Below are 27722 nucleotides of genomic sequence, written 5' to 3'. Positions count from 1 at the left end.
ACTGACCGGAGTCAGTGCCTTAGTTCTTTGGCTAGCTGTGGTTAACCATCTTGGCCGAAGCCGAGTCTCCCTAACCGAGGTTAGGCAGGCTTAACCGAGGTTAAGTATCTTTGACCAAAGTCAAGACTTTGACCAAATGAAAGTAGCTCTTTGAACATAATTAAATAAATGAAGAACTCTTTAATTATGATCAATAAATGGTCAACTTATGCTTTGACTTTAGAATATTTACAGCTTGGTAACATCCCCTTGGCTTCTATTCAGTTGACCTTGACTAAAAAGCTTCCTTGTAAACATCCAAAAGCTGTGGATGATCAGACAACATGTCTTCATCCACCCACTTGGCATCCAATGCCGAATAATTCTTGAACTTTACAAGATATTTGTAAAATTCCTTGCCTTGAGGGCCTTTGCGTACAGTATGGTACACAATCTTCTCTGGCTAAAGGACCTCCTCCATCTCATCCACTTCTAGTGGATCCTCTATTACTGGCTCTGTAGGCTCTGGCCCTTCAAATTTCTTTAGAAGACTCACATGAAAAGCATTGTGAATCCTCCATTGCTCTAGCGGTGCTAACCTGTATGCAACCTCATTAATCTCTTCCGTAACCCTGAAAGGGCCATAATATCTGGAGATAACTTTGCATACACCTTTTGTTTGCCCTTTAGCTTGCGGAGCTTGAGACCTTTCAATTGCTATCCGGATTTAGCTGAAAGCTGTCTGGAGATCTCTGACAAACTGATCAGCTGCAAATATTTCATATTTGGTCCTCTGGATAGGTGGCATAATCACCTTCCCATAGATGACCTCAAAAGGGCCTTTTGTTGTGGAGCTGTGAACTGTATTATTATAAGCAAACTCCACCAATGGTAGGTACTTTTCCGAGTCTGAACCTTGGTCACCCACGTAGCATTTCAACATATCCAACGCTGTAGAATTTGCTACTTCACTTTGATCATCTGTCTAGGGATGGAAGGAAGAAAAAAAAATCAGTTTCGTCCCCATATTATCAAATAAAGCTCTCCAAAATAGAGTAGTCATTCTGGGATCTCGATCACTGACAATGGACTTAGTCATACCTTGGTGCTTAAAGATCAACACCATAAAAAGCTTAGCCTTATGATCTGCCTTTATGGTTTTGCGAACCGGAATGAAATGAGCTTGCTTGCTGAATCTATCAATGATAGTCCAAATCCCATCATTCCCTGACTTTGATCTTGGCAAATCAAAAATGAAGTCCATTGCAATACTTTCCCACGGTGTCTGAGGCATGGGAAGAGGCATAAGTAGGCCAGGTGCCTTCCGTCTATCATATTTCACTTTCTGAGACAGGTGAGGCATTCTGTGACAAACTGGTGTATATCTTAATCCCATCATTCCCTGACTTTGATCTTGGCAAATAAAAAATGAAGTCCATTGCAATACTTTCCCACAGTGTCTGAGGCACGGGAAGAGGCATAAGTAGGCCAGGTGCCTTCCGTATATCATATTTCACTTTCTGAGACAGGCAAGGCATTCTGTGACAAACTGGTTTTCTTCATCCCTGGCTTTGCTCTTGGCAAATAAAAAATGAAGTCCATTGCAATACTTTCCCACAGTGTCTGAGGCATGGGAAGAGGCATAAGTAGGCTAGGTGCCTTCCGTCTATCATATTTTACTTTTTGACAGGTAAGGCATTCTATGACAAACTGGTGTATATCTTTCTGCATCCTTGGCCAAAAGAAATACCTCTCTAGTGCTTGAGTTGTTGCTGTAATTCCTCTATGCCCAGCATAGGGAGGTGCATGGCATTCCTCCAAAATCTTTTTCCTCATCTCCTGGGTGATGCATAGGCAGTCATCTTTCATTAGATACACATCTTTCAGGGAATAGTGACTGGTAGAATGTCCCTCTTGCACTTGCTGTAAAATCTCACCAAAATCTGCATCGTTAGCATATTGCTCCCTCATGTCTTCTAGATCCCAATGATAAGCAATAGTCACATTGTTCACCTAGGGTCTTCGAGACAAGGCATCAGCCACTCTGTTCCTAACTCCCGGAGTATGGACAATCTGAAAATGATACATTAGCCCATTTCATATGCTTCTCGGAGAGTTTTGTCTAAGTCAAAAAGCATCTCAGACTTTGGTGATCTGTTTTAACTGTAAAATCTGTACCCAAAAGATAATGCTTCCATGTATGAATGGCATGAATTACAGCCAGCAACTCTTTCTCATAGATTCCTAGATATCTCTCTGCATCTCGGAGTCTCCTGCTCTCATATGCCACTACATGACCATTATGATGCAATGCAACCCCAACACATTCCCCACAAGCCTCACAATCCACATCGAATGGCTGATACAAATCTAGAACTATCAAGATTGGCTCTATGGTGAGCCTCTCTTTGAGTGTAGTGAATGCTGTCTTTTGTGGAATTCCCCATCTGAAAGCTGCATTTTTTGAGGGATTCATCATCGGACCCCAGTATCTCAAGGACAAAGGAGTCTCGCATGCACTGAGGATTGCCATTGGACAGATGCGCGTTTCATCCCATCAGTTGAGGATCGAGACAGGGAGAGTAGCAGACATACCCAGTGAGCAGCGGATATGTATGCTATGCACACTAGGAGTGACTGAGACAGAGGAACATTTTCTATGTGCCAGCCCAGCCTATTATGAGATCAAGGGACGATACCATTGCCTCTACCAGGAGGGGAGCGGCTTAGGCCCACTCTCATGACTGATCCACTTCCAAGAACATGTATGCATTGGCCTATATCTACTTGAGATGTGCCGACACAAGGAGACCCTACTACGGCATATTAGTGAGCAGTAGGAGGCGATCAGACCACAGGACAGAGAGGCTGATAGAGCACAGCGACACCTCACAAACTTTCTATGCATTAAGTCAGCCCCAGGACACAGCGGGATGGAGGTGGAGGAGATAGCTGACATGCAGGCAGCCTGGATTACAGAGAGAGGGACGCAGGGACCACCTACGGCACGGAGAGTGACCACTACAACACACTCTATTGAGTCCGTCCTATCACAGCTTCCCTCAGGAGAGACCGCCCAAGATGAGGGTCACTCTGAACATAGCCTAGCGAGTTCAGAGATCGAGGAGACGACTCCTTCCGCCTCCTTGCCGCCCCGCACTTCCTCCTGTCCTTCTGCTCTCCTCCTGTCAGTGCACTCCCCTCGCCACTCCGCCTCCCCCCTCCTCCTCCTCCTCTTCTCTTGCCTCTCCCGCCCTCCTTCCTTCTCTTCATTCCTCCTTCTCTCCCTCCTTCCTCTTCTCCCCTCTACTTTCCCTACCACCCTCCCATTCTCTCTCCTCTGCCTTTCCGCCTCGCCTCGCCTCGTTGTTCTTTCTTTTCCCTTCTTCATTTGCCTCCCTGCAGCGGGAGCATTCGTGTTTGTTACGGGATAAGAAAATCTTGGTGGTGACCTTTGGTCTGGCCAAAGGGGCTCTATGGCAGCACCCTCGACTCCCACAGTCATCAAGGTTCTTCTTTCCCCAGCTGACAACTAACAGGTACAACAGGCAGTTCAGTCCCTCCAGGACAAGGCGCTTGTGGGCGAAATTGTGGGCCTCACACCTACACGGAGAGAGGTGCGAGAGTGGATCCAAGCGAGTTTGATATTAGAGGGCGACCACGTCCAAGAGGTCACCATCTATGGACGAGGCGTTTTTCTCATCCAGCTGAGCTTCCCTGACACCGCCTCGACACTTGTGGAGTAGAGCCCCATACTCCTTGGCTCGCACCTTGTCTACCTCTTTCCGTGGTATCATGGGTTCACAGTGGAGGACATGGATACGACACACCATGTTCCATGGTTTCCGGTTACACTCCGTTTCCCAGGGCTCCCCAAGGAGCATCGTGCCATCCTCCCTTCCATTGGCTGGGCATTTGGCACGGTGCTAGAGCCCCTGCCAAAGACGACTGCCTCTGTTCTAGCAGATGATGGAGTCCCCGGGATCAGATTGGTGGTGGTCAGCCTGGAGTCCCTCCCAGAGTTGATCCTTCTCGAGACCTTGGAAGGGGGCACACTTCGCCAAAGGGTGGAGATCTCCGGATTACCAGGCCGGTGTAGATAGATGGGCCACCTCGCCAGAGATTGCCCCCGTGGCCTCCCTCGCACGCCTCCTCCCCCTCCTCCACAGAGCAGGCAGAGCCAGCAGGCCCGAGTTCAGTGCCCTCTCAGGCAGGAGTAGCAGTTGTCTCAGACCCCATGGATTACCCCCTCGGAAGGGAACTGGACACAGGTTAAAAAGAAAAAGAAAACAAGCAAGTAGGCCCGCAAATGCTGCAGATAGAGGGCCAACCGTAGGGAGAGGGATAGGGTTGACCGAGAGGCCTCACAAGAGGAACAGCAGGAGCCTCTGCCCATCCAGCCGATCCTCTAGCTTCGTAACTCCAGCCTCCGCACCCACCCTTGCAGCAGCAGAGAGCCCCAGGAGCTCTGGATGCGGCGATGGCGGAAGCCGCAGTCGCTAGCCCGACGAGGGTCGGGGAGGAGCCGATCCAGAGCCCCGACGAGCCTGATCAGCAGGGGGGGCCTAAGGTCGCCCTTTTCCCTCCTCCTCCCCCCCCTCCCCCTCCTCCTCTTCACTTGCCCCTTCCCCTCTAGGGTTCCCCCTCTCCCCCCCCTCAGCCCCCCTTCCGATGGTCACTCTCACTGCCCTTTGTCCCCCGCGTCCCGACCTCTCCCTCTCCCGCTGCTCCCCTCTTCGCTTCAGTAGCAGCAGCTTCCGCTTCGACACCCCTGCCATCAGGCAAGGGAACGATGACGCCCCCTTCTGCCTCCTCATCGCAGCAGCAGGTCCGTTCAGAGAGGGATCCTAAGAGATGAGGCTCGTCCTCCCGACCAGCATCTCCCAACCTCTAGCGTGGGCGCCCCTTACCGCGGGACTTCTAGAGGTTAGGTCCCTGGAACTATCTAGAGATTCCGCACTCATACCCTCTACCATTGGAGATCACGCTCATGGTCCTTCAGGCCCGGAAGGGGGTTTAATCAATGTAGTGGGATCTCAGACACACCCCGTTTGGAGATTTCCGTTTGCCTCCACATGGTTGGAGAAGTGGTCCCCGGAGGTGTTTGATGCTATTTTGGGTAATCAGCTTATGCTCATGATGGACGAGTGGATGGGACCACAGGGACTAGATCTTTGGTACGCCCATGGCACGGAGGTGAACTTTCAGTTGAGCTTCAGGCGCGAGGAGCCAGTGTGTGGTTTAGCGACGGGAGTTATCATATTGCCGATGGAGGCAAAGGTGGACCAGGCACACTTCTAGCCCCTCCAGACGTGTGCGGATTTGTTCGGGGTGGAAGCCTTCTTCATGATGAAGTGGGCATGGAAGATCGGTATTGAGCCGGTATCCACCCTAGTATGACGCTGCACAGACATTGACTACTCGCCCTCCAAACCCCCGGCAAAATCACACAAGTCCGTCTTTCTAGGACAGGCACCCACCCACAGGAGAGTCTTGTTTCCGACTCCCTTGTCCTCATGAGCTGGACCATAGTGAGTTGGAACGTACACGGGCTCCACAATCGTGTTCGTAGCCAGCCGCAGTACCTTATGCTCCGACAGGAGTTGCAGAGGGCAGTGGTAGGGCGAGCAGTGGACATCCTCATGATTCAAGAGCACATGTTTTCAGCAGCAGACATCAGACGACGCCATCACCTTCTTCCAAGAGGAGTGGTCTCCCGCAGTAGAACGGAGTGGAGGGGTCTGCATTTCAATCTCACAGAGCTTGGCTCTAGAGGTCTACGATCAGGGCGAGTTCATTCCAGCACGGGCAGTTTGGATAGGAGTTCGGATGGGAGAGTCCAGGATTGGAATCCTGAACGTGTATGCCCCACTGTGTAGACAGCATCGCCCGGCCTTTTGGAGGAGGCTGTCAGAGTGTCTTCCGAATGTTGACTCCTAGATTGTTGGAGGGGACTTCAACAACTTGGAGTTTGGGGAAGACAAGCAGGGCGGTGCCTCGTTCTCTGAGATGCCAGTAGCAGAGCGTAGTACCTGGGAGCAGTTCATTTTCATGATCAGTGGCAGAGACCCATGGAGAGAGCCCGAGTTCAGCAGGATTCCTGGCAGCCTTCTCTTCTCTTTTGGACAGAGGAGACACGATGGATTGCTCGAGAGACTAGATCGCTTCTATGTTGGGCACTGGGCATTACACAGAGGCGGCGCTATCAGGATTCTGGCAGGTACCACGATGTCTGACCACTCTCTAGTGGTACTTCACTTGGATCAGCGCTGCGGAGGTCTCCCCTAGAAGGGGGTCTGCATCCCAGAGGACCTCTTGCAAGATGAGGAGATTCAGCAGGTTATGGCAGAGATCTGGGAGCACTCAGAGATGGCACTGAGTGAGGGCTGGGCAGCGTGGGTTGTCGATGCGATTCAGAGGAGCAGTGTGGAGCTGTAGGCTCACGCCCTCAGGCGGAGGAGGATCCTCTAGGATCGCGAGCGGGCTTTGAGGAGAGACCTCGCCTCCATCAAGAGGCTCAGGGAGCAGGACCCAGTGTCTCAGTGGCTTAGTGATAGATTGGAGAGCGCTCGTCTTGAGCTTCAGGGTACGGAGCTGCGGCAGGCTGAGTTCTCCTATCATTCCTCCCGGGCTCGATGGCTCCACCCAGTGTCGCCCCCTTGAGGGAGTCCATGTTGCTGCCTCCAATTGCAAACGGCGACCCCGATACGGGTCGTGTAAGAAATGAAGACCACCTCATCCACCCTGTCAGAGCGCCCTACTCGAGCGGGACAGAACGACTACTTTGGATCCCACTGAATGTCCCTAAGAGGACGCCCCTTCCATAACCATAGACGCTCTCTATCCGAGAGAACCATATCCAGGTTAATGGTCCAGTTCTTACCCAGTCATCCCACAATCTTGATCCTCTGCCAAGTAACCCTGTTCACAGCCTCCTCATGCCACTGATTGCTCTCCACCTCTACTAACAAAAGGCCTCCCTTCCCTACTCTGAAAACCTGTGCTAGAAGTGGCAAAGAGTTTGCCTGGGGAACTGAACCCTGAGGGGCACTCTTGTCTGCAAAAATTGCCCAAACCAACAGTGCGGGCTCCAGGTGGTGCTCAACCTCTCCCACTAGGAGTCTGGCATCACTGTATCTATCACTGCCACCAAGGTTTCGGCTCCTCTGATGTGCAATAGTGCCTGTTATCTATCCTCCTCCTCCATAGGAAGTTGCCTCCATGTCCCAAAGGAGCGCGTAGGGCCACTATCCCACTGTGCCCAACTGATATGTGTCCGTTGACCAAGCATGCGTCCCTTTGAATCCCGAACCTGGTGGTGCCATAGCAATGGCTGTCTGTCAAACTCCTCCCTGCAAGTGGGGTCGGCTCTGATAAGACCAAGGACAAGCGCTTCCAGACTCTAAACATGCTTCTTATAAGGGGGAGCCCATCCTTGTGAGAGGCGCAAGCGAGAATATCCATCTAAAAGACGATTGCCACTCACCACCTGTACGGGGGGTGTTCCTGAATAGCTTGCGTTGCATCAAGAGTTTCCAGGGCTTTGAGCCTGGAGTGAGGCCTCACACTATGAGCTTGCCTAGGAGGGCTCTACTCTGCATCTCAGGATCAATAATGCCGAGGCCCCCATGGACTAGTGGCAAGATCATTGTTTGCCACACCACTCCGGCTCGGTCGTTTCGAGTGCCATCTGAATCTGCCCATAGGAAATTGCATACTAGATGTTGGCTGTAACGAATCCCACTGATTTGGCCCAGTTGATCTTGGCACTTGAAGCCATATAGTACGTAGCCAAAGCTCTCTTGACTGCTTCAGGCTCTCTGCAAAGCTCTCCACATAAAGTGCTGTTTCATCTACAAACTCTGAGTCTAGTAGCTCCTCTTCATGCCAAAGTGGAAGTCTCATCCCTGTGAGGCCCCTGGCTTGACAGCACAAAAAGTAGGTAAAACTGACTCGCTCATAAAAGACAGCAATTACAGCTCACAAGACAGTAATTATACTTTCATAAGCTCTCCCTCACTCCCTCTCTCTGTAGATGCACTAGGGCCCAGGACAAAACGTCGGGCTGGACCCCCCCGAAGGTTTTTATTCATGAGAGAGAATCTGTTACAAAAGTTCAGCGTAGAGCTGTCTGGTCACCTCTTTTAAAACGTGAAAAATCCCCTTTATTACAAGAGCTTCAAGCTCATTTCAAATTGGCAACATGCCACTTGTCTAAAATCTAGACTAAGTCCTATTACATGCCACTAAGGGCCATTCTGGAGTCTTCAAAGCACTTGGTCACACAAACCGCCTCCTAGATGCTTGTCAGGCTCCCGTAGCGCTTAGGAAAAATAATTCTTCCTAGTACCTGCAACAATTAATTAAAGCGCACCACCATGGCACCCATTAATTGTTAGCGCTTTGCATGCAAGTAACACACTGTGGACTAATTCTAGTCACGGTGGGCGTCCCCACTGAACACATGTGCACACCTAACAAATATAAAAATATATATTTATTCTCTGGTTGACCGGAGTCAACACTCTTGATTATAATTAAGGAGCTTTGACCAAGGGTCGAGGCGCCTTAATTATAGTCAAGTCTCTCCAACCGAAGTTGGCACATCTTGGTTAACCGGGGTTAACCCTCTTGGCGCATGCCAAGTCTTGTTGACCAAAGTCAACACTCTCTGACCGTAGTCAGCTCTGTAGTTCTCTGGTTAACTGCAGTTAACCCTCTTGGTAATAAACCAAGTCTCCTTGACGGAAGTCAGGTTTACTTGACTAGAGTCAAGTATCTTTGACCGTAGTCAATCCTTTGACCATTAAAATAACTCTTTGACCATAATTAACACATATAAAACTCTTTAATTATGATCAAATAAATGGTCAACTGTACTTTGACTTAGGATATTTACATTGTGGTGACATCCCCTCGGCTTCTATTCAGTTGACCTCAATTGAAAAGCTTCCTTGTAAACATCTAAAAGCTGTGGATGGTCGGATAACATGTCTTCGTCCATCCACTTGGCATCTAATGCCATATAATTCTTGAATTTTACAAGATACCTGTAAAACTCCTTACCTTGAGGGCCTTTACGTACAGTATGGTACACAATTTGCTCCGGCTGAAGGACTTCCTCCAGCTCATCCACTTCTGGTGGATCCTCTGATACTGGTTCTGTAGGCTCTGGTCCTTGGAATTTCTTTAGAAGACTCACATGGAATGCATTGTGAATCCTCCAATGCTCTGGCAATGCTAATCTGTATGCAACCTCATTTATTCTTTCTGTAACCCTGAAAGGGCCATAGTATTTGGGAGATAACTTTGCATAGACTTTCTGTTTGCCTTTAAACTTGCGGAGCCTCGCTTTTTCAAACCTCAAAAGTACCCAATCCCCTTCCTTGAGATCTAACTGTCTCCTATGCTTATCTGCAGCTCTTTTATGTTTCTCTTGAGACCTTTCAATTGCTGTCCGGACTTGGCTGTAAGCTGTCTGGAGGTCTCTCACAAACTGATCAGCTGCAAATATTTCATCTTTGGTCCTCAATATAGGTGGCAAAATCACCTTTCCATATATGACCTCAAAAGGGGCTTTCCCTGTAGAGCTATGTACTGTATTATTGTAAGCAAACTCTACTAACGGTAGGTACTTTTCCCAGTCTGAACTTTGGTCACCCACGTAGCATTTCAGCATATCCAAAATTGTAGAATTTGCTACTTCACTTTGACCATCTGTTTGGGGATGGAAAGAAGAAGAAAAATTCAGATTCGTCCCCATGTTATCAAATAAAGCTCTCCAGAATAGATTGGTCATTCTGGGATCTCGATCATTAACAATGGACTTAGGCATACCATGATGTTTAAAAATTTGTGCCATGAAAAGCTTAGCCATATGATCTGCCTTTATGGTTTTGCAAACTGGAATGAAATGAGCTTGCTTGCTGAATCTATCAATGATAGTCCAAATCCCATCATTCCCTGACTTTGACCTTGGCAAATCAAAAATAAAGTCTATTGTAATACTTTCCCATGGTGCCTGAGGCACGGGAAGAGGCATAAGTAGGCCAGGTGCCTTCCGTCTATCATACTTCACTTTTTGACACGTAAGGCATTCCGTAACAAACTGATGTATATCTTTCCGCATCCCTGGCCAAAAGAAATACCTCTCTAGTGCTATTAGTTGTTGGTGTTATTCCTCTATGCCCAGCATAGGGAGGTGCATGGCATTCCTTCAAAATCTTTTTCCTCATCTCCTGGGTGATGCATAGGCAATCATCTTTCATTCAATACCCATCTTTCAGGGTATAGTGACTGGTGGATTGCCCCTCTTGCATTTGCTGTAAAATTTCACCAAAATCTGAATCACGAGCATATTGCTCCCTCATGCCTTCCAGGTCTTGGTGATAAGCAATAGTCACGTTATTGACCGGGGGTCTCCGGGATAAGGCATCTGCCACTCTGTTCCGAATTCTTGGGGTATGGACAATCTGAAAATGATACATTGACAGCATGTTTGCCCATTTCATATGCTTCTCGGAAAGCTTGGTCTGAGTCAAAAAGTATCTTAGACTTTGGTGATCTGTCTTAACAGTAAAATCTGCACCCAAAAGATAGTGCTTCCATGTATGGATGGCATGAATTACAGCCAATAACTCTTTCTCATAGATTCCTAGATATCTTTCTGCATCCCGAAGTCTCCTGCTTTCATAGGCTACTACATGACCATTCTGATGCAAGGCAGCCCTAACACATTCTCCACAAGCATCGCAATCAACATCAAAAGATTGATAAAGATCCGGGACTACAAGAATAGGCTCTGTAGTCAACTTCTCTTTGAGTGTATTGAATGCTTTCTTCTGTGATATTCCCCATGTGAAGGCTGCATTTTTCTTAGTAAAGGTCATGTAATGGAGCTGCGATATCAGCAAAATGTCTGATAAACCTTCTGTAGTAAGAACACAGGCCTAGGAAACTTCGAACTTCATGCACAGTTTTCAGCTCTGGCCATTCCTGAATGGGATGGATCTTCGCTGGACCCATTTGTATCCCATTCTTGGATATTATATGCCCCAGATAGTGGATTTCTTCCAAGAAGAATTCACTTTTCTTGCTGTTTGCGTAGAGCTGATGATTTCTCAGCTCTTGAAACACTATAGCAAGATGTTCTCTGTGCTCTTCTTCTGTCTTAGAAAAGACTAAGATATCATCAAAGAAAGTACCCGTAAAATGCCTGTACTTTCGGAAGATGCGATCCATCATTCTATTGAATGTGGCTGGAGCATTTGTCAACCCAAAAGGCATTACTAAGTATTCATACAACCCGAATGTAGTGCGGAATGCTGTCTTGTGCACATCCTGAGGCTGTATCCTCACTTGGTGATAGCCACTCTCTTTAAGTCTATCCTGCTGAAAACTGAAGCTCCATTTAACTGATCCAGGACATCATCAATGCGCGGAATAGGGAATCTATTCTTGATGGTCATTTTGTTCAGTGCGCGATAATCGACGCACATACGGAATGAACCATCTTTCTTCTGTACTAACAGTACAGGGGAACAAAAAGGAGACGAGCTGGGCTGAATCAACCCTTTGGACAGCAAATCCTGTACCTGAGCCATAATCTCCTCTCTCTGAGTCGCACTGACTCTATAAGGTGGTCTGTTTGGTGGCTTACTACCAGGCATTAACTCTATTTGATGATCTTCTGGTCTCTCTGGGGGTAACTCCCCTGGCAAAGCATCAGAAAAGCAATCTTTAAAGTTTACAAGAAATTGAAACTTATCTTTGTCTGCATCATTTATTTCAGCATGCATATCATTCTCTTTTTCTTTTACAAAAACCATGTACGCAGAAATTGCAGACTTTATTGCTTTACCACATGTAACATCAGATACAATGGGGATAGTCTCCCCTTTATTCCTGGCAATCAAACGCTGATTTTCACCCCTATGCACAAACTCCAGTACTCTTTCAGGAAGAGTCAACTTCACTGCCTTGTGATGAAACCAAGGCATTCCCAAGACTACATCATGATGTTTCAGTGGAGAAATGAAGAAGTCTTCCTGATCCACATAACTCTGAACATGAAGACGGAGCTTCCCTATCAAGGGAGTAACTGGCACAGGATTCCCACAGAACATCTGATCGGCATCCAAAGCCCTGCCCAACTCCTCCGTCTTTATTCCGAGCCTCAGGGCTAGATCCTCTGATATGAAATTATCAGTAGCCCCTGGATCAAATAAAATTAGCGCTTGCTGGTCTCTAACTTTGCCCCATGATAGCAGCAATTCTCGTTCTTCTGGGTTTGAAACATGACCCAGTATGTCAGGAATTCCCCCTGCCATTGGCTTTTGCGGTCCTCGTGGCTTCTCTGCCTCTTTTCCCTTCGAAGTTGAAGGCTTTTCTGGGCACTGGGCAGCCACATGCCCCTCTTTGCCACACGTGAAGATAAATTTGGGCCTGTGATGCTGACGTGGTCTCGTATGCAAGTCTCGCTGTGAGCAGATCATTGTTGTGGAGGAAGGCTCTTCGGAGATCATCACGCACCGGCGTCTCGCATAGCCCTTAGCCATTTGCTCGAGCGAGCGACGCGCGACGTCGACCAATTCATAGCCAAGGTTTGGAACCTTAGGCTCTTGCTGACGTGGCCAGGTGTTCAGCCAGGGTGTATACGTGGCACACAGACAAGCATGCATGATGACGTGGCAGCCAGCAGGGCAGATGACGTGGCTAGGCGTCCACACGTGCGGGATGATGTGGTAAAAAGACACGTGGCAGTGCACAGAACAGTGCTGATGTGTCATTCTGACACGTGTCAGCTGATGTGGCAGACCCACATGCAGGGATGATGTGGCATGCACGTGTGAGATGACCTGGCATTCTGACAGGTGACATGGATGCTGACATGGCTGACCAGGGGTTAATCTAACTCAACCTTGGTACTGGACTGTTAGAGGTCCAGTTAGTTGACCCAACCAGTCTAGTCTGGTCACTGTAACTAGACTGTGACCAGTCTAGTTAGTCCAGTTGCAGACTAACCAGACCAGAACCAGTCAGTCTGGTTAGAGTAACTAGCCAGTTACTCCATCTGGTTACTGTTCTTTAAAAAAAAAAAAAAAAAGAACAGTTGCAGAGATTGTTTCTGCTAGCAGATTTCACCTGCCTGTCAGACTTTTACTGTCAGAAAAGCAGCAGAAAAGCAGAGAAAACAGAGAAAACAGAGAAAAACAGATTTCTACTGTCAGAAAAGGAGCAGAAAAGCAGAGAAAAGCAGAGAAATCAGAGGTTTGCAGAAAAAGAAAATGCATGCCTTTGTACACTGGGAAGATGAATCAGATGCTTCTGAGTGCTTTTTGCAGTAGCCAGAAAAAGGGCAATACAATTGTTGATGCTCTAGCAATTTTGTGGCTTTATGCTTTGAATTGATAGGCCAATTACTGGCACAAGTTGTGAATGCAAAACACCTCTTGTTGAGGTATTTTTCTGTTGGAAAAGCAAAGGTAGTTGTGCATCAGTTACCTACACGGTGTGAGAAATTTGCAGATCTCAGAATATGGATCAATCACCTATCCAGTGGGATTCACAAGATAGGGATGTACATCCAAGACAGAGAAGTGTGCCGCAAACTCAACAAGAATTTGAACAGATGGTACGCACTCGTATACAAGAGATGGAAAATCTCAAAAGGGATCCAAGGGCTCAGCATTTGTTTCAAGCAGAAGCTATGCCTAATGCAGTATATGACGTGCCAATGCCAGAGGCACACTCTCGTGTACAGCCTGAGAAAGAGAGATTTCATAGGAGACAGTCCCATAGCAGAAAGAGATCGAGGCATCATCACCGATCTCCTAGTCCATCACCGTCTACCTCGAGTTCGACTTCTGTGTCTTCTTCTTCCTTATCAGATAAACCATCCAGGAAAAGAAGGAAACACAAGAAGTCTAGGAAGAGAAAGTCTTCCAAAGAGACCAAGGAATTTAAAGAGGGAGGAAAATCTGTCAAGTTTATGACCTACAATGGACAGTATGGTCATACAGACAAAGCATTGCAGTTCATCAGACAGTTTGATGCTGCATTCGGTACAGAAAAATTTTCAGAATCCTCCAAGTTAAGAATGGTCAGTTTGCACTTGACAGCAACAGCTAGTGCATGGTGGAGTGCACAGACCACAGATGGGTCAGCCCCAAGGAAGTGGAAGGACTTCAAGAAAGCCTTCTACCAGCAGTTTATGCCTAAACAGTTTAGAGACCATGTTCTTCAAGATTGGGACAGCTTGCATATGGATGCAGGAAATACAGTGGATGTGTACAACCGAAAGTTTTGGGATGCTTATTTGCAGGTTGCACCTTCACCTTTCAAAAAGATCTCCAAAGGCACCCAAATGAGAAAGTCTGATACCAATAAAACCGACTCGCTCATAAAAGACAGCAATTACAGCTCATAAAAGACAGTAATTATACTTTCATAAGCTCTCCCTCACTCCCTCTCTCTGTAGATGCACTAGGGCCCAGGACAAAACGTCGGGCTGGACCCCCCCGAAGGTTTTTATTCATGAGAGAGAATCTGTTACAAAAGTTCAGCGTAGAGCTGTCTGGTCACCTCTTTTAAAACGTGAAAAATCCCCTTTATTACAAGAGCTTCAAGCTCATTTCAAATTGGCAACATGCCACTTGTCTAAAATCTAGACTAAGTCCTATTACATGCCACTAAGGGCCATTTTGGAGTCTTCAAAGCACTCGGTCACACGAACCGCCTCCTAGATGCTTGTCAGGCTCCCGTAGCGCTTAGGAAAAATAATTCTTCCTAGTACCTGCAACAATTAATTAAAGCGCACCACCATGGCACCCATTAATTGTTAGCGCTTTGCATGCAAGTAACACACTGTGGACTAATTCTAGTCACGGTGGGCGTCCCCACTGAACACATGTGCACACCTAACAAATATAAAAATATACATTTATTCTCTGGTTGACCGGAGTCAACACTCTTGATTATAATTAAGGAGCTTTGACCAAGGGTCGAGGCGCCTTAATTATAGTCAAGTCTCTCCAACCGAAGTTGGCACATCTTGGTTAACCGGGGTTAACCCTCTTGGCGCATGCCAAGTCTTGTTGACCGAAGTCAACACTCTTTGACCGTAGTCAGCTCTGTAGTTCTCTGGTTAACCGCAGTTAACCCTCTTGGTAATAAACCAAGTCTCCTTGACGGAAGTCAGGTTTACTTGACTAGAGTCAAGTATCTTTGACCGTAGTCAATCCTTTGACCATTAAAATAACTCTTTGACCATAATTAACACATATAAAACTCTTTAATTATGATCAAATAAATGGTCAACTGTACTTTGACTTAGGATATTTACATTGTGGTGACAGTAGCCCAAGGCCTTTGCCACAAAAGAAACAAGAAAGGGGCAAGGGGGCAGCCTTGCCGAACTGAATTAGAGAGAGGGAAGATGTCGCCTGTGTGCCCACCAATAAGCAATTGGTTGGAACTAGGCGGAGACTCCTTTGATCCACCTGTCAAAAAAGCCCAGCCGCTGCATAGTACCCTCCAGAAAAGGGCCACATAAAAATGGTCCAGCCTCTCTAGGAGACCATCGTGCTCTCACTGGCCGAACGAAAAAACTAAGGCTTCTTGGAAGCCTGGAGAACTACGCCTCCCTCCAGGGATCTCTGTTGCAAACCTTTAAGACAAACTGCTCCCAAGTGCTCCTCTCTGCCGTTGGCATGTTTGCAAAGGGCGCGCCTCCCTGCTTATCTTCCGCATGCTCCAGGTTGTTGAAGTCCCCTCCAGCAATCCAAGAGTCTACATTTGGAAGACACTCCGTCAAATGTCTCCAAAAGGTGGGCCGCTGCTGTCTATACGTTGGAGCGTAGACATGTAGGATGCCTGTCCTAGGTGACGATTATGATTTCGCAGCCCTGCAAAGGGGAGCTAGATCGGGGTGGTCGGTTCTTGCACTTGCCCCTTCTGGGGGTTCGACTTGGCCTCGACGGGAAAGGAAAGATGAACCCCTGCTTTGTTTGATCGAATGATGGAGGATCAAATTTATAGCATGATGGAGGACAACCAGGGCAACTCAACCACTTTCAAGCTAGTTTCGCCCCCTAAGAGACCTTGGCATAGGTTATGCCACGAGTCTCATCCGCCTCGGACCAGAGATACATTATTCAGAGGGCACGCATTGGTCCTTACACCAGTTGTGCATGCAAACCGGGGAGGTGTCCTTCATGATGCAGTGGGCCCTCAAGATTGGTGTGGAACGTGTTATGCCTTTCGTTCTCGATGACGTACGGATGCAGAATACTCTCCATCTAAATCCCCTTCGAAATCTCAGAAATCATATACAGCCACACAGGCTCCTTCTTAGAAGAGAGCTCTCTTTCCTCAAGTCCCTTCTTCATGAGTTGGACAATAGTGAGTTGGGACGTAGAAGGAGGAGTGGGGGGTTTGCATCTCGACTTCACTGTCAGTAGATGTTTTTGGCCAGGGAGGGCTGATCACAGGTAGGGCAGCTACGATCGGGATCACTGCTAGTGATCCCCGAGAGCGAGGGGGTATGCATCAGGTATCTCCAGGTAGTTCTAGGGATTGATCCTCTTGAAGTCCCTTGGCAAAGGGTTCCAAGGGTGAAGCTCTGGGCATGAAAACTGAGATGAGTCTCCTGGAGAGGCTTTTTGTGACGAGGCTATGTCCGGTCGACTCCTGAGGACCTTGGCTTGCTGCAGCCAATGGAACTGCTTGAGCAGCCACGCGAGTCCCGGTCCCCTATGCATGGGGCTGGCTAGCTCGTCACCTCTGCCTGCTTCTCCTTAGGTTGGGGAGGAGCGTGCTTCCCCTATGTCTGAGGAGTGGCCTCACGTTTTGTCCTCCTGTGCTCTCTCTGCTTGGCTCGATGTTTGTTGCTTTAAGGTGTTTTTGCTGGGTTTCTTCCGTTTCACCCTAGTCCAGGCCCCACCGGAAGGCTCTACCCAAGGTGTTTGGGACTCCATCCATTGACTTGTCCCATGCTGTACTCCCTTTGGGCGGGCAGTCCGTTGCTTGGGGTGCGGTTGAGGGGCATCCCTGCTCTGACCTCTCCTACAATCCCTGGCCAGGTGTCGCATCTGCGTGCATCGTAAACACTGCCTTGATAAACCTAAAACCTCTATCCGCTGTCTGAACTCGCTATCATCCAGTGTCTCTAGAAGGATTTCCTTTGTGAGAGTCTCCGAACACTCCACAATCAGCCTGAGCTTGGGGACTCCATCATCTGCAATTATTGAAGTGGCCGTCTGAGGAGGCGCCTCTAGCACCATGCCTCAAATGGAGTGGAGAATGGGCCTATACTCCTTGGGGAGCCCCAAGAATCGGAGTGTCACAGGGAAGCGAGGTACGTGATGGGTCGACTCCATGTCATCATCCGTGAACCCGTGGTACCAAGGGATAAGGTAAACAAGATGAGGGCGCAAGAGGATCGGGCTACGCTCCACCAGTGACCGAGTAGTGTCGGGGGAACTCAGATGGAGAAGGAAAACTCTTCTGCCTTAGATGGTAACCCCGAGACACAAACTAATCTCTGAAACCCATGGAAAAAAAGATAGATATACAACGTGGTATATTGTGACGGTCCCTTGTATCCTGTTTGAGGAACTAGATCCACTAGCCGGCTGAGAATAAGCAGGAGGATATAAGAGGATAGAGCTCCGGCAGAGGCCGGTGCTGCTGCCCTGCCGGTGCTGCTGAGAGAGAAAGCCTGTCATAGGGAGCTGTTGTCGATCGACTTGCACGGTTCTTTGTGGTCGCCTTGCAATAGCTCTCCGTTGAGCACGTGCCACTGTCACCCCGGGCTAGCAAACATAGAGGGAAGATTCCCAAGCCTCATATGCGTGTCAACGCCCTAGCAGGTCTATCGTGTATGTCTCTCCAAGTCTCGGCTGCATTCTTTACCTGGGGATTGCGGGTCCATGCTCTCTGATTTAAAAAAATATAGTAGTAGTGAGCGAACAAGGCTCTTGACATCGAAGTCCAAGGGATTGCACATACCTTCACCATTGCCAATGAGGATGCCACTAGTTTCATGACCTCCACTCTGGGGTTCAGGAGCATCGCATTGAGGAAGCTTGGGGCATAGGTTGCGAGCCTACTGGTGATCAGCCTCTAGTCATCTGTTTTAGAGATACCCAGACCCGCCTTGCAGCACTATGCAGATGTACAATGCTCTGCGACCATCCCCAAACTGACACAGATGTACAATGCTCCGCAACCTATGATGGCTAGCTGAGAGCTGCTGTGGCTGGTAGGTGTAGAGGAGCGGAGCAGAGGGCTGAGTGTGAGAGGAAGGGAGCTTGGCAGTGGATGGGAGTTCATAAAAGAAGGCTGGATCTAGCTTGGCAAGACAGAACTTCAGAGCAGGCGTACGGCCTGCAACAGGGCTCTGTGAAGGGCGCGATAACATCAGCAGAGTACGGACCCACTGTATGGGACTGTACGGAGGCTTACTGGATGGAGGACAGGGCTACTGGTGTCCTGGCTGAAGGCGGGATCTGCAGTGGCCAGAAGGCGCCTGCATGGCAGGGTCTTTGGGCCTTGTATGGAGCCTACAACAGGCCTGGAACAGGGCCAGCAGGTGGGCAGAGTGCCTGGGCTCATGACGGGCTGCCATGTGGCCAGGTGGATCTGGAGAACAGCCCCCAACCAGGTCAGTTTACAGACTGGGGGGGGGCAGTCTGGTCGGCCCAAATATCCCTACCAGGTCAATTGGTTCAAGGGCCTTGTGCTCTATAAAAGGAGAATCCCCTTGGCCTCATTTTATATCTTATGGAGCAGCAAAAGACAAGCAGTCAGGAGCAGCAGGAGACCTAGGAGAGAAGGAAGAGCTGCAGACTGAGCTTGGAGGGCGCATACCCAGGCTGACACTCCGGGCAGCAAGGTTGAGAAGAACACTTTGGACAGAGATTCTACATATGCTCGAGGTGGAGCACGCGGGCTCAGAGATCTAGAAGTACTTGACATCTAGTAGGAGAACCTTTTGGTATTGTATCCTGTCCTACTTTGTGGACGGACGGAAATATAAAGTGTTGCTTCTATATTTGTCTCTGAGCATTGTCTATTTACTGGCTTGCACATCTATGCACATTAAGTTAAGAAGTCTGTGATTCCACACCCTACAGCACACTGTGTGAGCTCTTGGGCAATACTATCAGTCTTCCGCTGTGCGTACCCTCTATTGGGTAATTTCTAACACTTAGCTCAGCCCCCCCTAAGATGTTTCCCCCCTACCCAGCTTTTTGCCACTTCCGCCTCCCTACCTCTGTCCCCTATACCCTCATGACAGCTCATGTGCTGTCCGCATGCAGCTCATGTGCTGCCCATCTGGCAGCCCTATTCTCTGCCCATGTGGCAGTCTACATCCCTAGGTCCACCCCCCATGCTCTCCTCATATGGGGGCTTACAGATGGGGAGGTGACCATTCCAACACTAAGCTTGGTTATAGAAGAAGGGGAACTGGCTAAGGGGGAGAGGCGAATGCTGTGGGGAAAGAGGGCACTGTGGTAGTAGGGCTTGGGCTGGGGGGCACATGGAGGCTGAGGCTGAAGCTGAGACTCTAGGCTTCTAGAAGCACAGCGGTACTGTTCATTAGAATCCTAGGCATAGGTCGCACTCTGCTGTTGCCAAGCTTGAGGATTGCGGGTCAATCAGAACCCAGGCACGCAAGGATTATGCACTCAGCTCGAGCTTGATGGCACAATAATATTAAGCAAATGCTTCACATGGGTAACCCTACTGCCCATTTTGTGTCCGTTGTATGTGCTGTTTGTATTTTGCCCTCAGTTTTCCCAGTATATCAGCTAGTATCCTACACTTTAGAGTGTTCCTAACAGTTGGAGCAGATGAGAAGTGGTTTCCATTCTTATGGCAAGGCCTCTCTTATCTCCCATCAGTTTAACCTTGCATATGATTTCCATGGCACTCCCTTTTCAGAGTGTCTCAATGTTGGCTGCCTCCCCACTTTTCTGTCAATGATGACTCTATATGTTTTGTATTCTTTTTGAAGTGCTTGGTTCTTGCCGTATTTGTGAACAAAAGGAGAGATAGAGAGCAAGCCACAAACGTATTGAATAGAAGAGATAGCAAAACATACAAGAGGTGAAGGGTTTGTCCAAGTGACAAAACCTAAACCTATCCACTAACCGTAGTTAGGGGGGAAACCTCTAATGAGGGAAATGTGCCCCCAACTCACTTCTTGACTACACATTGGTCACTGCCATGAATTATGGCGATAATTCCAACACCCCCCTACAGTGCCAATGTGATGATGTACAAGGAAAAGATCAATCACCAAAAGGAGATAAGTTCAGGGCATTGCAAAATGCCTCAAACTTCTCACGTGGAAGTGCTTTGGTGAAGATGTTTGCAACATTGTCATGTGTGGAGACATAGATCATACTGATCTCCCCTGCATGCAACTTCTCTCTGACATAGTGATAATGAACCTCAATGTGCTTCGTGCGAGCATGAAACACAGGATTCTTTGCAATTGCTATAACACTCTGACTATCAGTGAGAATTGGAGAAGGACTAATCTCCAGCTTAATCTGAGTCACTGTAAGCATGCAGATCTGCAAGTCACCCCTCGTGGGAAACATCAAGTCATAAGACTCTGTGCCTTGCAAGTAACGGAAGATGCGTTTTACAGCTTGCCAATGTGTTGTTGTTGGGCTGTGCATATATGTGCTCACCTGAGATACTGCAAATTGAATATCGGGCCGTGTATTGCACAAGTAAATGAGGCATCCAACAGCCTGGATGTAGCGTGTGCCTGCATCATACTAGTAAGCTTCAGCCTTGGCTCCATGGGAGTGGCTGTAGGCTTGCAATCTTGCATGTTGAACCGATCCAAGAGCTTTTGCACATACTTGGATTGAGATGTAATAATGCCACGTCTCTCTTGTATAAATTGGATCCCCAAATAAAAATGTAACATGCCCAAATGTGACATGTCAAATGTACCTTTCAATTCAGCTTTGAAATCTGCAATTTTTTCTTCATGTGACCCTGTGAGCAGCATGTCATCTACATAAAGAATGATGACCAAAATATCCCCCCCATCCTTGTTGATGTAGAGGGTACTTTCAGTTGGATTGTTATGAAGTCCCTTGCTGGTCAGAAATGCATCAATCTTGGAGTACCATGCACGTGGGGCTTGTTTCAGCCCATACAAAGCTTTAATCAGCTTGCAAACTTTATGTGCATTACCCGAAATTTCAAAGCCAGGAGGTTGTTTGACATAAACCTCTTCCAACAAGTCTCCATTAAGAAAAGCTGTTTTTATGTCCAATTGATGAACATTCCAATCAACATGTGCAGCCATAGCAATAACTGATCTGATAGTGGTCATTCTAGAAGTAGGAGCAAACGTCTCCTTATAATCAATGCCCTTCTTTTGAGCATAGCCTTTTGCAACCAGCCGTGCCTGTGTCAATGGACCCATCTGACTTTCTGTTTACTTTGAAAACCCATTTGGTACCTATGGCATTCTTTCCTGGTGGCAAATCCACAAGATTCCAAGTCTGATTTTTCTCAATGGACTGCAACTCATCTTGCATGGCATTCATCCAATGCTTGTCCTTAGCTTCTTCAAAAGTATCGGGCTCTTCCTCATCAAGAAGAGTACCTGCATAAGCTGATTCAACAGAAAGAGCCCCCCCTTTGTGCCTTGTTGCAGTACAAGTTCTGCCAGGTAAAGGAGCATCAAGTTTACTCTCCTTGAGAGTTTGGAGCAGCCAATTGGGAATCGACTTGGCGGCATGTATTTCTGTAATCTCTTGCCTGACAGTATCTTCCACTGCTTGTGGAGGAACTAAATCAGCCGGTGGCTGAATCGGGGCATGTGGTACATGAGGAGCTTGTTGCAAATTCTGATTTTCAGCAAGGATGTCTAGAAGCGGAACCCAAAGCAATCGGTATTGACCCCTCAAAAACATCATCTGATGTAGAAGAAGCTGACACATTAAATTCAGCTTGTGTATGTGCTGAATTTTCTGAAAATATTACATCTCTGCTGACAAAATTATTGCGTGAAGCAGGATTGTAGAGACGGTAACCTTTGCTCTCTGCACTATACCCAACAAATATGCATTTAATTGCCTTGTCTGACAGCTTATGTCGAAACTCAACAGGCACATGGGCATATGCAACACATCGAGAGACACGAAAATGTTCCACTGAAGGCTTTCTCCCATGCCAAACTTCATAAGGAGTCTTGGTTTTCAAAGCCTTAGTGGGAGCTTGATTCGAAACATAGTTGGCACACATGAGACCCTCAAGCCAAAACCTGTGAGGCAGCTTTTTGCTTGTGAGCATGCATCTATCCATCTCCATAAGAGTTCAATTCTTCCGCTCAGCTTTGCCTTTTGTTGAGGGGTAAGCCTCACTGTAAGCTGATGTGTGATGCCTTTCTCTTTCAAATAAGCCTCAAATTCATGAGACACATACTCCCCATCTCTATCTGTGCGTAGAATCGGAACCGTGAGGCCTGTTTCATTCTCAACCTTTGCCACAAAGTGTCAAAAATGCTTAAACACATCTGATTTTTTCTTTAAATCATAGTCCCAAGTGTAATTTGAGTACTCATCAATAAATGTGACATAATAGAGATAACCACCCAATGCAGGAGTCCTCATGGGACCACAGACATCACTATGAATGAGCTGTAATTTTCGAACAGCTCGTATTACACCATCCTTCTTGAAGGGAAACCTGTGCATCTTCCCAAGTATGCACCCTTCACAGGCATGAGGAGGAGGTGACTCTAAAGGAGGCAAAGCATCAACCATAGAATGTTTTTAAAGGATCATCAAGCTGTCATAACTCATATGCCCATATCTAGCATGCCATAACTCCCCATTCTGCATAGCAATAGTGGGAATAGAAACTGCAAGTCTATCATCTGTTCTTTTCTCAAAAACATCAAGCTGAAAAAGACCACGAAACAGCGTGCCAGATAGTCTCAAGGTATAATCATCTTCCCTATCTCGAACTGCACACTTGTCATCTTCCTGAAATCCTCTTTTGTCCAGAGAGGATACGAAAAGCAAATTCTTCTTGATGACAGAAAGGGAGATAGCTGAAAGTGCTAGTGCATCACATGAATCCCACCTTTTCTGTTCCTATGTCGGAGCCACTGCTGCAGCAGCTGCTGCACCTAGCACTTGTCCTACACCTTGAGCTTGTCCTCTACCCCTTCCTCCACCTTGTTGAGGAGTGGCAGGTGCAACCACATTCTCTGGCTGTGGCTCATCCCCATTGACATAGTCCCATAAGTGTTTGCCAACTGAGATATTGCGAACCATAAAACTCCATAGGGAGTAGTTGGTACCATCCAACTTATCCTCCTGTGTGAGGACTCCAAACACTTCATTGGGATTGTTCTGGGCCATAACTGCCAAAGAAAATGCAGCAAATACCAACAAAAAAATTCCCTTCCTGGGAATCAAGGTGCACAACACAAATCCCTTCTGGGATACTGAAACCAACTGCCCACTGTTCAAAAACCAGCCAAACAATGGCTCAAAATGCAACAGGCCAAAAGCATAAACTGAATTGAATCTCTGCCAAATGTGCCTGCGAAACACATTCAAAAAATCCAAAAGCCCCAAATACAAGAGAATGGGTGTCCAAAACCAAAGGACAGCTTGCTGTTTCGGCTTATTAAAGGCTCAAAATGCACCCAAATAACCTGCAAATGCCCAAAATTTGCCAAAAAACACTGCAAAGTTTGCAATGTGACTCAATCTGAGTCCCAAAAATGCTTGCGAAGGGTCCAAACACCTCGTACACTGTGAAATTGCAGCCCAATCACAAAAGCCGCAAATTCGAATGGGAAATTGCAACCAGAAGAGGGTAGGTCTTCCAAAAGACCCAAATATGACGAAATTGCAATGTTCCCATAAAAGTCCCAAATTTCTCTGCAATATAATCTGCAAAGAGACCTGAATGTACTGTACGATGTACGGCTGGAGCACACGTGCATGTATGGTGTACGACAAGCTGGAGCACACGTGCAAGTATGGTGTACGACAGGTTGGAGCACATGTGCATGTACGGTGTACTACCGGTAGGTGCGGTGCTGAACCGTATGATGGTAAGGACAACTATTCGGCAACTTGACAGCGCAGGTGTACGGACAGTGCATGTACGTATGGCACAAGTACACTATACAACGCCTGTACGGGATCAGTGTGGCACTGATGGGATGGTGTCGGCTGAACGGGTATGGCTGTAGGTACGAATAGTACGGGGTACTGGCTGAGCCATACAGTAGTATGGACTGCTAGCAACAGGAGCATACGGATGGACAAAACTATACGGGTACACTGTACGGGCGAGTTGCAGATGGTGAGTGTATGGACAGCTTGTACGACAAGGTGCAGATGCAGTTGTATGGAATGGCGGGCTGGCTGAGGGAAGAGAAGCAGGTTGTACAGTGGGTTGGCTTGCAGGAAAGCACATGGGCTCTGATACCAAATGTGAGCAAGCCACAAACGTACTGAATAGAAGAGATAGCAAAACATACAAGAGGTGAAGGTTTTGTCCAAGTGACAAAACCTAAACCTATCCACTAACCGTAGTTAGGGATCCTAACTGTGGTTAGGGGAAAGAACCTCTAATGAGCGAAAAGTGCCCCTAACTCACTTATTGACCACACATTGGTCACTTCCATTAATTATGGCGATAATTCCAACAGTATTTTATTTAAATACATGAGTAAAATGTATGGGAAGCCATTGCTTGGGGTATTAATAATGTCAGGTCTGTAAGACGATATCTGCAGTTTTTTTGATTTCTTTTCTGACATTTTTTGCAGAAGAGGAGCCAGATGATTTTTATGAATTTACAGCAGACGATTATGCTCGGGTCATGGCCAATAAGAAAGAAGGTTAGTATCTTTTTTTTTTCACTTCTTTCTTTTTGTTTTCGGCAATAATTAGACATCAGACATGATCAGAGATTGCGTAAAGCGTGGTTTAGGGTGTAGAGTATGGCATTGGGAAAATCTTATGCACTTTGTGGCCCTCTTGGGAATGCATACTTTGGGTCTTCTGAGTTTTGGCTTTTGTTATTTGAGCTGGCTGGCATAATTTATTTTTGGAAGTGATCTCAAAAGTCAGTCCATGAGTATCTAGTTTCTAGGGCTTTGGCTGTATCCGTTTTGTGATTACAGCCCGCTGGCCTTTAGGCCTTCTTGTACTCTCGTTTTTCAAGTAATATAACTAGCACTACTTTTTGGGGGAAAAAAAAAAAAGTTTCTAGGGCTTTCCAAGAGCTAAAAGATGGTTCTAGTTTGTTAGAATTTTGAGGAGTTTGGAATTAGATACAAGCCGTTTAAGTTCTAGGGTTAACCGAGTCCTAGGCCCAGATTTGTGCATGGGGCAAATTTTTTAAGAGACCTAATTAAAGTATTCAAATAATCCTAAAAACTATTCTAACATAGAAGAACAAATCAAATACCATAATTAGGAAATAAAACAGTTTTTCAAGCTTTTCACAGCTTTTTCAGCCTGCTTTTGGTGCTGTCTCAGCTTTTTGTAGCTTTCTGCTTTCACCCAAGGTCTATATAAAGTTTGAGATCAGCTCTAAGCAGTCACAATTGCTCGTCAAATTTGCTCCCTCTCCCTGCTGCCCTCTTTTGCAAATTCGCCCTCATCCTAGGCATCCTCCTGCTGTCCAACTTGATGAATTGCTGGAATTTCTGCTTTAGCCTCCTTTCTTCCTTTCCAGTTCCCAAGGTGAGTCACAGGGCAAGTATTCTTCGCATATTTCACTTTTATCAATCACTACTTTTTCTTTTACGCGCTGTTTTTCTCGCATTCAGTTCTGGTTTTTATATTTCAGGCTACCAGAAAGTGATTCTCAGATTTCGTTTTTCACTCATAGGGCGTTCTAAAACTGATTTTGTTTATACCGAACATGTTATCTTCGATTTCCAAAGGTTCTAACCTAATTTAGGTCGAAAACGCTAACCGCTTTTGTTGTGGGTTATGTGTTCCAGAGTCTTAAGATTTCTATACTAACCCTAACGGGTGGAATATGAGTTTTTCATGTTTCAGGGATTAGTGGGCTGACAAAAGCTCAAGAGGTGAGCAACAAACAGCAAAGAGATGCTGAACCGAAAGGTGAGTTTACTCCTCTCCCTGCACGCTTGCTTGGGTGCTGGCTGTCAGTGCTGGTGATGAGGAGAAGTGTGGGGGGGAGGGGGTTTATATAGGTGGGCAGCAAGCCCCTTGAACTGGCCGACTTTCTAGTCGGTTCCAGTTTGTTTGAACCGACCCCCAGAAGGGCCAAGATGGCTGACTTCTGGGCCAACTCTTTGGCATATATAAGGCCCCATATGCTGGGCCTTTTGGACTGCTGCTGGCTGGTACACATGTGCTGCAGATGCCCGCATGGGCCTGCGGTGCTGGCGCATTGTTCCACGCAGGGTGCTGCCCTAAAAAATGCAGACTTGACGTCCATCTGAAAAATAGGCCAACCGTGATGAGCAGCCAAGGCAATGACTGTCCGAATGGTCACCATCCTAGCTGTGGGGGCGAAGGTCTCGTCGAAGTCAAGCCCTTTTGACTGTGCATAGCCTTTCACCACCAATCTCACTTTGTACTTGTCCAAGCTCCCATCTGGCTTGAACTTAAGCTTGTACACCCATTTAGTCCCAGTTACCTTCCGCTTGGTCAGTTTGGGCACTAAATTCCAGGTGTCATTTTTTAAAATGGCATCCATCTCTGCTTGCATGGCTTCCTACCATTCTGGAATATCCTTCGCTTCCTTAAAGGAATGGGGCTCCTCAAGTGAGCCACCATAGCGTAGTTCACGGAGGGAGTCTTCATGTTGCGTTGAGACCGCCACACCCCGAAATTGCTCTCGGGAAGTCCGTGACCTGTGAGTCTGCTAAAGTCTTCAAATACCACTGAGGTGGCTTCTTCTCTTATGGAGGTGCCTTTGCTGGAGTTGCCTTGGGAGCTGGTAACAGCATGCTCCTCCTCCTCCTTGGGGTCTTCAGTCGTCTCCACCTCTTGGATGGTGACCTTGGGTGGGGGTAATGATGGAAGCTCATGAACCTCTTCTAGACAGTCATTGCCTTGGCTGCTCATCATAGTTGGCCTATTTTTCAGATGGACGTCAAGTCTGCATTTTTGAATGGAACCCTGGAGGAGGAGGTATATGTGGCACATCCACCAGGATTGCAGATTCCAGGATCCCCATCAAAAGTTTGCAAACTGAAGAAGGTCTTATGTGGGCTGAAATAGGTCCCTAGAGCGTGGTACCAACGGATGGATGTTTTCTTTTAGAAGATCGGGCTTCAGCAGAGTCCATTAGAGGCAAATCTTTATCTTAACATTGAGGGGGATTTGTGGCTGGTATTAATCCTACATATGGATGACCTCATCATCATTACAAGGGACCATACGAAGAAGATTGCTCAAGTCAAGAGACTTCTCATGGAGGAATTCGAGTTGACGGACTTGGGCATACTTTTTTACTTTCTTGGGATTGAGGTAGCAAGGAAAGAGACGTATCTTTCTCTCACAAGAAAATTATTTTAGGGAGCTGCTCAAACGCTTTCTGATGGAAGATTGCAAAGCAGCAGTGACTCCCATGGAATCTGGTCTGAAGCAGAGCAGGTTGGAGCACCTGGAGGAAGGCTTGAATGACCGAAAAGAGTTCAAATGTCTCCAAAAACTATTCAAAAATACTCGAAATCAACTTTTGACAAATTGAAC

The 27722-nt window shown here is 47.2% G+C and overlaps 1 protein-coding gene across 7 annotated transcripts in view; it reads left to right on the top strand.

Annotated features, from left to right (window-relative positions):
- Positions 1–27722, top strand: part of PUX1 (plant UBX domain-containing protein 1) — a 104279-nt gene that overhangs the window by 8309 nt on the left and 68248 nt on the right. For 4 of the 7 annotated variants that reach the window (XM_087393653.1, XM_087393652.1, XM_087393651.1 and 1 more), the window contains exon 3: positions 24812–24883. In XM_087393653.1, the coding sequence (XP_087249779.1) occupies positions 24812–24883 (72 nt within the window). Of the gene's footprint in view, positions 1–24811; positions 24884–26054; positions 26121–27722 lie in introns of all 7 variants that reach the window. The other 3 variants (XM_087393649.1, XM_087393648.1, XM_087393647.1) reach the window with 1 other exon arrangement.

This window comes from Dipteris shenzhenensis, chromosome 22 (assembly GCF_047967505.1).
Source record: "Dipteris shenzhenensis isolate YYH24624 ecotype China chromosome 22, Dip_SZ_1.0, whole genome shotgun sequence".
In the NCBI taxonomy this organism is placed as follows: domain Eukaryota; kingdom Viridiplantae; phylum Streptophyta; class Polypodiopsida; order Gleicheniales; family Dipteridaceae; genus Dipteris; species Dipteris shenzhenensis.
Note: the sequence above shows the minus strand (reverse complement) of the source record. Positions and strands in the feature narration are given on the sequence as shown.